This window comes from Emydura macquarii, unplaced genomic scaffold (genome assembly GCF_026122565.2).
Source record: "Emydura macquarii macquarii isolate MOO-44397 ecotype Brisbane River unplaced genomic scaffold, CSIRO-AGI_Emac_v2 contig_67, whole genome shotgun sequence".
Classification (NCBI taxonomy): Eukaryota; Metazoa; Chordata; order Testudines; family Chelidae; genus Emydura; species Emydura macquarii.
The window spans coordinates 8,387,906-8,399,361 of record NW_027130204.1 but is presented as its reverse complement, the minus strand read 5'-3'; the positions used below and the strand labels follow the sequence as shown (position 1 = coordinate 8,399,361).

At 43.6% G+C, this 11,456-nt stretch overlaps 1 protein-coding gene across 1 annotated transcript; it reads left to right on the top strand.

Annotated features, from left to right (window-relative positions):
• The first annotated feature begins 2,514 nt into the window (after positions 1–2,514).
• LOC137147349 (dual specificity protein phosphatase 26-like) lies at positions 2,515–9,485 on the top strand. The gene is made up of 3 exons (XM_067539365.1): positions 2,515–2,663; positions 6,846–7,069; positions 9,277–9,485. Exons 1-3 carry the CDS (start codon positions 2,515–2,517, stop codon positions 9,483–9,485), a joined length of 582 nt encoding a protein of 193 aa, XP_067395466.1.
• The last annotated feature ends 1,971 nt before the right edge of the window (positions 9,486–11,456 follow it).

Sequence of the window (11,456 nt, the reverse complement as noted above, 5' to 3'; positions counted from 1 at the left end):
AGCTCTATTTATTATAATGGCACATCTTGTGGAATAAGGCACCAATCAACAGGAATAAGGAAGGTAGAATTAGACCCATCTTATTTTAAGGGGAGAACACCTTTCTGCAACCTACCAGGAAGAAAACAAATTTCCTCACTACCAGTCATGGCTACTCAAGAGTCAAGAAGTGATCCTACATTACCATCCTACACTCACTATTTTCCTCTAGTAACTGGGAGACCTATTATTATTGCCAGTGACTGAGTTTTGCAAATTAGCAGGCAAGTGAACAAGACCATATATACCAAGTGTACTGCACCACAACTTGTACTCTGTTCATAGTGGGTACCATTTTTAAAAGCATCTAAATGACTGAGGACCCTAAGGCCCATTGAAAGTTAATGGCACATAAACTCTTAAGTCACTCAGGGAGATATTTTTAAAGGTACCTAAAGATGCAGATATATGCCTAGTGGTGTTTTCAAAAGCACTTAATTGCCATTGATTTCAATGAGAGTTAGGTGCCTAGGTGCTTTTGAAAATCTCACTGGATGCCTATTTGCATCTTTAGGTGCCTAAATACCTCTAAAAATCTGACCCTTAGGCACTTCTGATAATTTTATACATAAGGCCCAATCTTATGAGGTGCTGACAACCATCTGCTCCACTAAAATTAACGGGCAACTGCACTCCCTGTTCCAGCACTTACAGTCACACAGTCATAGAGTTTAAGGCTAGAAGGGGCCATCAGATCATCTAGTCTCAGCTCTTGTATATCACAGGCCACCCAGCACACACACACACACACACACACACACACACACACACACACACACCCACCCACTAATCCTAATAACCAAAATGAGACCAAAGTATTACAGCCCAGAGGAGATTAAACTAGTATGCGACACAGGCAAAGAGTAGGAGGGACCAATCTGACTCAGGGGAAAATTCCTTCCTGACCCCACATATGGGCATCAGTTAGATCCTGAGCATATGAGCAAAAAATAGCCAGCTAAGCGCCCAAGAGAAATAACACTCAGTGCCACTGCTGAGCCCTGGCCCTCCCTGTCCAATGTCCCATCTCCAGCCACGGCAATCTTTGATGCTTCAGAGGAAGTAGACCAAAAAACCAAAACCAAAACCCAACATTGCTGGGGTATATGTGTGGAAAATCCCTTTCTGATGTCTGCAGGTGTCCAGCTGACACCCTGAAGCATGAGCTTTTAGAAACATAGGACATAACCAGAAGGGACCTCCAGGACTGCCGAGCCCTGCCCCCAGCATCACAAACAATCTTTTTATACAGTCCCACTCATAGGTTCTCTGCCCAGCCCTGCCCCAATCTGTTCTTTCTTTCCAGATCTTTCTTTATTCCCTTTCTTTTATTGAAATGTACCTACTCCTTACTGCCCCAGGATGTGCTTGGAGAAAAGAATCCAAATCCAAAGCATACATTTATAACTGAGCCTCTCCAACAGATGGGGCTATGCCATGTCCTATATAAAGTATATATAGGGGAAAATTCTCACCATCCCACACAAAACTCTGATAAACAGTCTCTGTGTGGGCATCCTGCAGATGGGGTCTCTGGCTATATAGGATCCCACAGTGAAAGAGGTTAGGTTGGCTCCTGCATTAGACAAGAGCTGGTGATACGAAGGCGGTTTTCCTTGTGCTCACCAAAACATTTTCCCCATCTTATACAGTAGGTAAGTTCAGGACTGGCTAGACTCCCTGGTCTTTAGGGACTTTGGAAGTTCCTTGAAGGAAGCCTGGCCGATTTCCGTTATGATGGGAGCAAGCTGTGCTTTGTTAAACTTCACTAGCCATGAGTGACAGGAGGTCAGATACACAGGTGATGGCCTGGACATTCCTGAGTTTCCTGGGTTTCCATTTGGGTGATCAAAGGGAGTGGGTGTCATTCCTGGTTCTGGTTACTTCAATCTCAGCAAAGCTCATTCTGATCATATATTATTATTTTGTAGTTAAAGATAGAGAAACTTGTAAGCATAGTGGTGACTATTCCTTATTAATTGTATTTAGCCTAGATAGAGTCACATAAATCTCCAGTGGACGCTTATTGAAGTTTGTTTATTTTGGACCTCTCTCTAAAATAACAGTCTCTCTGTTTCCTGTTTCAATTGACTTCCACTAATGCTAGAACACTCCCATATGGACATAGCACTTGGTGCTGGAAGAAATAACATTTCTTTTGCAGATAGATCTGGTGTCTCCTCTAACTTACAGTAACTTTATTTACTTCAGAAATGCAGTGCAATATTTTGATTAACACTTGTTTATTGCATAATTTGGCATTGTGTCAGTTAGGTTTCCATTCCAGCAGTGACATGGTGCCAAGTCGATCTGAGGGGCTGGAATAAGGCATGCCATATTTAAGGACATCCAGCTGTTTGGAAACATCAAGTGTCAGAAAAGAAAGCATAGTTTTGCAAGAGCTCCACTGTCAATTCCTTAACAACATCTGACTGGGTCTCAGATAATCTAAATCAATACATAACCAAAGGGTCAATGTCTGAAGATGGTCAGAAGCTTTCAAACAATCAACGTTTCCAATCTGCCACTCCTTCCATCAAAGAGCTGGAGTACGTTTTGGATAACTGCAGGATAGAATTAAACCATGGAGATGAAGTGTGGCCTAACCTGTATATAGGTGACATGTAAGTGTTATTTGAAACGGAGCCATTCTTTATGACTGGTGTATGTAATATTTGTCAATGTAAGCTGTCTCACTATTTTACTTGGTGAGATCTGTTAAACAATTAGTAGTCTTAAAATTGACTTAGATTAGAACTGGAGAATTCATTACACATTAAAGAAAGGATTTACAAAACCCAGGAATACAGTTAGAAAACTATTCTCATCTGCAATATTTTCTCTATTATTTTACATTATTTAACTATTATAATTTTTTTTAAATGTATTTTACAAATACTCCAAACTGTACCTTCTCAAATTGTGTACATAGCGGTGGCACAGAGAGCTCTCTAGATTTGGTATAGAATATTTCTCATTTCATAAGCCATGTTTTGTTTTTCCCCAGATTTCTGTGACATGGATATTTTCACATTAAAACAATTTAACATTCTAAAATTTGTTTTTAGAGCAAACATATTCAGGGGAATTTTTTTTGCTCAGAAATATGACCATTTTTTAATTAAACTAGACCCATTACAGTACTAACTTTTGGTTAATAGGTTTTTGAGGAAGCAAAGAAACTACCTGCCAGCATGGCAGGAGTTAAGGATAGTGTTTGGGCCCAACTAGCCCCACCTTGTTATACCAAGGGATAGAAAAAGAGACACCCTGGCCCAAATCAGGGCTGACTGGTGAAGAGGCAGGAGCTAGCTACCACCCTACCTGAAAGGAAGGATCACTAGTCTGCCAGCCACGGCTGCTATTCGGTCTCCCAGCCAAGGGAGACTGCAGAGGAGACCTCGGAGCCTCCATTGACTGGCTGAGTGAAGCCCAGTGACATTGTGGCGTTTGGCTTCACGAAACTTATGGCTGCCCCACCCGAAGGAGCCTAGGACTGTGGCAGGATGTGGCCCAAGATCAATGAGAGGGCGTCACAGGAGGCAAGCCACCCCAGCAAAATAGACTATAGGAGCCATGCCCCAAACTGAAGGGTTGTTAAGAGGCGGTAGCCCAGGGTGGTGGATATTGACTCCCTGCTTGGATTTAGATTCCTGTTCAGGAGTCAACTCTCACAAGGCCCTGGGTTGGGACCTGGTGGAGTGGGAGGGCCCAGGTTCCCCTACAACCCACTGTCTGAAAGACTGAGGCACCTTGACCAGGGAAACAAGGAGCTCAAACTCAGGCATGCCAATCACTACGCTAGCCGGCCCTCCAAGCACCCTCTTACAAAGTTAATATTTTTGCTCTAATTTGGAGCTGTGATAGGTACACCATTCTTAGCTCTTGACTCAGCAAAGCACTTAAGCACATGATTAACTTTAGCTATGTTCTCAAGTACCATTGAAGTCAACAAGATGTAAGAATGTGCTTAAAGTTATACGCGTGCTTAAATGCTTTGCTGAATCAAGGCCTTAAGATAGAAGATGAACTTTTTCTTTTAAGTCCAATTTTAACCCTTCCCTCCAGCTCCCACAGAAGACTCTAACCTTCCTGACATTTTCTGTACTGCTTCTCACTTCTGAGTGGAGTTTTTCTGGGAACTTTGGTAACATTGAAAAAAGGAAACAACTGTTTACAGCTAGACTTTCCAACTCTTAGATTTTTCAAAATTGCAGAATTTCTGTAAAGCAAGGGAAATTTTTGGAGGGTATCAGCTGAACTCAAGTGAAACTTGTTTAAACCTTAAAGTCATTTGTTAGGAATGTACTCAAACTAATCTTCCTTCTGTTATAATGTGTGATTATATAGTTCAAATTTTGTTCCTATAATCCCTTGTGGTTTTGTTCAAAGCTAGACTCTAGTCCTTTAGAAATGTGATATTGTTCACTAGGGCCCTGATCTAGCAAGGTATGTAAGTGTGCGCTTAACTTCATGCTTAGTCCTAGTGGGACCATTCCCTTGCTTAATATTTGCTAGCTCAAGCCATTTGTTAAGTTTCAAAGGTGGATAATTAGGCCCTGAGCAGAAAGCCCTTTGCATGCAGAACTCCCACTGGAATTTATTAAAATTCCACACTTGGAGGGCTTTCTGATCTGGAATCCTAATAGTGAAGTGTCATTAGGGGCTGTGCAGCTGGAAGAGAAGGGTTTTATTCCTGCCCGACAGAAGTCACCTGCATAAAGCTCTTTGACCGAATTTTGTGCAGGGTGGCTAGGCTTTCTCTTTGTGTTTGCTTCTTTCTGGTGCATAAAGGAAACATTTATTTTGCCAACTGTGCAAGTCTAGAACCCTGTTTTTATACCAAACAGGTTCTCCTGCACCAACAACAGGCTGAAATAGCTGGAAACAACAATCATGATAATTACCATAAGAGAAGAAAAAGACCTACTAGTGATTCTTTGGCCACATTTCCCTTTGGTTATATTCTGAACATAGGAAGTCAGAGCATAAAATAATGAGCAAGCATGTGCTGGGGAAACAAGACCATATGTTTTAAAAATTATAACAATACTTTACATTTCAAACTCTGCACGTCCGAATCATGAGTTCTAACCTGCTTTCCAAACCTGTTGAGTTTGAGGCCAGTGATCGTGCAATAGTGTAACTGAGGCTTTGTCCATGCTGACGATATGCCACAGTTAGTCATTGGTGGCCATTTTTGTCACATTTTTATTTGAAAATGCATTTATTTTGTTGAAGAGTTTAATAATGTCAGGGGAAATCTTTATTCTTTCAAGAGTGAGACAAACTAATCCTTCTGAAACCCCAGGTTTCTATTCACAGTGGAGAACAGTGACTACATATGCTCTGCAAAGATCCATTGGATGAAAGTGCTGCTGCTGCTGCTGCAGTAAAAAACTGATCCGCTGAACAAGACAGCAGATCTTGAATACTGAAACAAAGCACAGGAGAGTTTTATTTAAAAATTGAAATGAGTATAAAAGCAAAGCTACAGGGCTTAATTGGAATTTATCAAGAACTGCAGACAGGATTTTCCCCTCTATTGAAATCAGTAGGACCATTTGCACCAGCATCAACTACTCTCTGGAGTAGGCATCTTCCTAGGAGGTGGGGAGCGAGGAGTGGAAGGGAAAGAAATAGGGGCTCTGAATTTGGAGCCCAATCCAAAGTCCACTGAAGTCAATGGAAGTTGTTCCATTGAATTCAATAGGCTCTGGCTCAGGCCCTTTCTGAGCAAGCCTGTGCCAATAGAGCTTAATTAGCATCAGAACTGCACCATATGGTACAGTAGTCCGTAGCACTACTGTAGATTTACAATTTTGACGGCCTGTTTCCTGGGAATTAGCCCTGTATAATCACTAAGGAGGCTTCATGGCAAGCTGAAATGAAAAAACAATCCAGAGTTAAGATTATATTTTGCTAATAAAGCATTTTTCATCTTGAGTTCAAAGGAAATTTGGTGGCTAGCCTATATCATACTGTGCAAACAACCTGCACCTCTCGCCTTTAAATCCGAATACTAATGACCAACTACTGTATGCTGCCCTTCATCACAGAGGATCCTTAAGTGCTCAACAAACGGACAATTACATTGATGTACCGGCATCACCCATTATGAAAAGCGGTGCCCTTTGGGGTGGAAGGTGGAAGCCTTTGAACAGGGCAGAGCAATGCAGCATAACAGTTCAGGGGAAGATGCCCTATGCAAATGAAGCTCAGTGCCGCATTTTAAGCAGGCAGAATGTAATTATCCATTGGAAGTTAGCCAGGTTCCGTGGGCCTCTTGTCCTACAGAAATGCTGTCTGATGAGATTGCAGATCAAGGCAGAATGGCGGCGGACCAAATTAAAAGCTTGTCTATGTTCTTTCAATCTTGGGAGGTGCTGAGCTCACTCATGAATGGAACCTCCTTGTAACGTGCCCAGAGCCAACAAGTCCCTTTGATTTCAGTGGGAATGGAGGGGGATTGGTCTTTCACAGGACTCGTCTTATAATTCTCATTGAAACTCATAGGGACTCACACACAGAGAGAGGAGGCTATTTTCATCCACACGAAATCTTGTTCCACATTTACATGCCATTGTATATTTTCCACCTGCAGCAACTATGTGATCAGACTAGAAATCACAACTTTCTGGCTCAGCCTTGGTGTAATACCATGCACACAACAGATCTCAAAAGTGTAACAGACCCTGAATGGCTTGGTGACATTCAGGGATAATAATGGGCATCAGGAACTTGCCACATTAGACTCTTTCATTTAATACTTTCCCTTGTGAGCTTTTATACCTCATTCTTGGCAGCTCGGTTGCACATGACAAGGAAAAACGGAGGAAACTTGACATTACCTCAGTGCTGAATGCTACACATTCCACATGGGAAAGTAAAGGAGACCACGCCTTCTATGGCCAGGAAATCCATTATTATGGAATCGCTGCAGAAGATTCGACCGATTTTAACCTGGGTGTGCATTTCCACCCTACCTCAGACTACGTCAACAAAGCACTGACTGCTCTGAATGGTAAATGCCTCTCGATGATAATACTCTGTGCTTATGTAGTTCTTTTATCCCAGGCTCACCAGCTACTATACAAACATTACCCAACACCTCTGGGAGCTCGACTGTGACAGGGCACTCACCTCTGGAGCGCCTCCAAGTGGCAGGGTGTGGTATCACAGTTCTTTTCTTGCCCCAGCTGTGCCCACAGGCCAGCCTTGGTGTGTCTTCAGTGGCTTGGCCCTCTGGCCAAGTCACAAAGTCTGAATGAATGCCCTTCAGAGAATTCGAGTCCAATATATAAATGGTCTATTTTGCCTTCACTAGGGTCTTCAACCATGGCTCTGGGCCCTTTAAATTCAGCCCTTTGTTCCAACTACCATGTAAGCTCTGTCCCTGTCTTGGGGTTTACACCACTTTACCTGTAGACAGTAGAGGAAACCTGGGCCTGCCCGTTACTCTGGGTTTCCAGACCAGGAACCCAATAAACAGCAGCCATGTACTGCTCAATCCAGTTAATTGCTGCTTCTACCCTGAGTGTCTTTCTACCTTGAGCTTCACCCTTAGCTCAGGGGTTAGGTTCTCACGTCCTCTCTCCCGCTGCAAACCTAGCTGTCCACAATGCAGCCAGAACTCAATACTCTGGTTATCCCGTGACCTCCTGAGGCCAGAGATGCGCACCTTTCCTCACCCCTCTGGTCCCAGCCAGAAACTGGCCAATTACAGTCCAGCAGCTCCTTTGATCTGGGCTAGCAGGGCCCTGATTGGCTGCCTCCCTTTGGGAGGAAAATGGGACACCAAGAGGTTAAATAACACACCCAAAGTCACACAGCAAATCCGTGGCAAAGCGAGGCATCCAGACGCCACATGTCCCCTTGTAACCACTTCACCACATTCCCTTTTTTTTTTTTTTTTTTTGAACAGAAGGAAAAAGCCCTCTGGAGGATGATGTAGTTCAGAGAGTGGTCAATATATAAGAGCCAGAATATGAGGGCACCACTGTTTTTTAAAATCACCCTGTGTTGATTCATTAGAACACACGTGCACATGAATCATTACTTCTCAGTCTACAAAACAGCCAAGAGCAGATGTTGCAATGAGGTGAGGTTGTGATACCAGCTATCAGAGCCATTGACAGGGTCCAGGGTCATGCTGTTTCCTTCTGTTATAAATACATAAGGACACAGGCCAACAGTGATAACAATTACTGCTCATTTATGGAAAGGATCACTAGTAATTAGAGGGTTAGTTGTGGAGCTGTACTTCAGAGCAGATTCAACCCAAAGGAGAGGGCAGGCAGTGTCCCCCCGTGACTTCCCTCGAAAGGATCCACAAGGGAAGATGGTTATAGAAGTGGGGGATATGCTGAATAAGCCTGCAAGCCTAGACATACCCCATCCCCAAGCAGCACAGCTTATTTTTGGGCCATGATAATTCCTTCTAGGCCCCTTAGTGGAAGGAAGGTTGGAGCCACTTTCTGCTGCTGCCTCCCATGCCATCTGAATGGACTTTCTACCTCAGGGGCCATTCACCAGCAGAAGATGGTTTGAACCTGAAGGGAATATAGCTCAGAGATGGCCAATATCTAGTGGACTGTGAAGTCTGACCCCCTCCATTTACTGCAAGTCTTCTTGCAGGCTGCGATTTGTGCACTAGCTGTCTAGCACTAGCACTAGCACTAGCTGAACAACACTGGGCCAGGTAAAGCCAGGATAAGAACCGATGTGACACAGTTGCAGCTTGGGTGCCATACTTATTTTAACACTCAGGAAAGGTGCCGGATGCTGAGCACTGGTCTCTAGTTATCCACAGGAAATGGCTGGCACAGGCAACAGCAGTAGCACAAACGCCTCCCACAATACCCCTTCAATATGCCTCAGTGCCTTTACTGAGGGAGTTTTTCTGGGTCAGAGAGCATTGTTTAGTCTCTGTGGCCCATTAGTACTTGGCCTCTCTGCCAAGACAGCCAATGGTGCTGCAGACTAGCACTGCATTGTGAGCAGGGGATACATGTCCACAGTTAACTTTCCTCAGACCCCACCCCCCAACCTATTTCGTATGCTGGAGGATGAACAATTGTCACATTAGAATGTTTTTTGGTCATTGATCTGGGCTCTACACAAAGCAGGGCCCAAGCAAGACAAAACAGGGTAGTCCCTTCTTAGTACCCACTGTGACACTTCTGAGCAGACTGGAGCAGCACAATTCATCTTTGTAGTCTCTCTTTTTCAGGAAAGATATTGTGTCACTTTGTGTTCTTTGTGAAAGCAGATCCATCGCCTTGGTGCTGGCTTACTTTATGATCTACCATTACTTCTCGCTGGCTGACGCTGTCCAAAGTGTTGTCCAGCACCGAGCCGTTTTACCAAACCCAGGGTTCCTGAAACAGCTACAGGATTTAGATGTTGAACTGCAATACAAGACAAACCGGTGTGAGTTCATATAATATGGGGGAAGAAAAAGATCAACAGTGACTAAAAAACATGAAGTGTCCCAGAGCATTAATGGAAGTAAAAAGAAGATGAAATGAATATGAACCAAAGCTCTGGTACCAAAGTCTACCTCTCCCCCAAATTTTGTGGATGGGAGGATTTCAGAATCTGAACCCAGATCTGGTTCTGAATTTCACATCTGGCTCTTCACTCTCTCTGTAACAGGCTTAACCCTAACCTTGATCTGAACAATCCTGAGCTTTGGGCCATTCAAAATCAGGATCCAAATTTGTGGTGTGGGCTTGTCTCCAAGAAGCAGTGAGCTATCTATCATCTGTTGAGTCTCCATTTGTATCCTCTGCCCTTCTGGGATTGATCCCATATTTCACAGTAATCCTGGTTGAAGAGAACTCTGCAACAACCCTAACTCTTTGTTACGGTGCAGTTTGCTTTAGCTGATAGTATGGATGGGTAACCCTCATGGAGTCCGAGGATGCGCCACTATTTGTGTGTGTGTGTGTGTGTGTGTGTGTGTGAATGTTTGGTTTTTCTATAATTTAAACCCATGGCTTCCCCATCGCCCAACGCTGATTCCAAAAGGGAGAGTCAATTCAAATGGGTGGGTGGGTGGGAGGGGGGAATAAATTTCTCCGTAAATTTCAGAATTTATGCTGTATATGAGGGACAGAAAATCTATCAAACGATAGGCTGGCCTGAGTGGATGCCTTGCCTGCTACAAGTGCACTGTAGTTATAGCTTTTACAAATCACACACTCTTTCCCCCCCCCCTCCTTTTTTTTTTTTTTTTAAACACACTCTTGCTATATTTTCTTGTTGCTCCGTCCATTCTCTGTTCCATTTTCCCCCAGGGATTTTTTTCCTCTCTTCCATTTTCCACTCTTTTTCCAGCCTCTCCTTCCCTGAAAGCAAACCTCATCACATTCAAGTCTGAACCAAACTTGCAAACTCACAGGGTTCCCAGGGATTTGAAATATCAGACAACTTGACTCATCCCTGGTTAATATGGACCTGGAACATCCCTGCACGTACTCACCTGGGGGTGTCTCCAGGGGTAGTTCTGCCAGCAGTGTCTTGGCTTGGCACTGCCCCAACACCTTTATAGAATCTCTTTCATTGTGGCTTGATGGAGTTTTAGGCTGGAGCAGGGGCCTGGCCACCAGCTCCGCAGCACCATCCACAGAAGCCTGCCCAGATTTCTGCATTGAACTGTATTAACTCTCTATCTCAGCTACTCAGCAGCTGCAGGGAGATGCTGCCTGCACCAGTGCTGTGATGTCACAGAAAACCACAGGAGAATACAAAGATGGATGGGAGTCTCTTTCCTATGCATTACTAGGATCTATGAGGTTGGGCTGCCTCTCCCACACCCCATTAGGAACCACTGGCAGGAAACTCTGCACGTAGAACCTTAGGGAATTTTCTCTCTTCTCTTGTGGACTTCTCCATGGAAGAGGCTGGTCTGGTCCACAGATATCTTGGAGCTCACCCCTTCTGATTGTTCATCAAAGTCTGACATTGGTGGGGTCTGCACTGTGCAACTACTCTGGCTCTGTGTCTAGTTTTGGTTTTGTTGGATATATTTTGTTGCTCAGGGTGTTTTTGTTTTTCAAAGCCGGACTTTCTTGTGTAATTCCGCATTGTGCGTGTGTTAATACCAGCATAGACCAACTAAGTGCATTTGTTGGGGTGCTCTGAAAAATATATATATTGTCACTTTAATGTGGAAACTTCATTTATTTGGAATGTGTATACAATTACACTGTGGTTTGGAAAGCTTTGCTTTTGACAGTTTATCTGAGTGACTCACATTTTTTCTCATTCAGCAAATATCCTGGGTGGTGCTGTTGGGTGTGGTTGTGGTTTTTTTTTTTTTTTTTTTTTTTTTTTTAAAGAAACAGGTGAAAAGGCATCTATTTTCATTTGCTGGGGATCAGGACAGTGTCAGGCTTGCTGCAAACACAGCT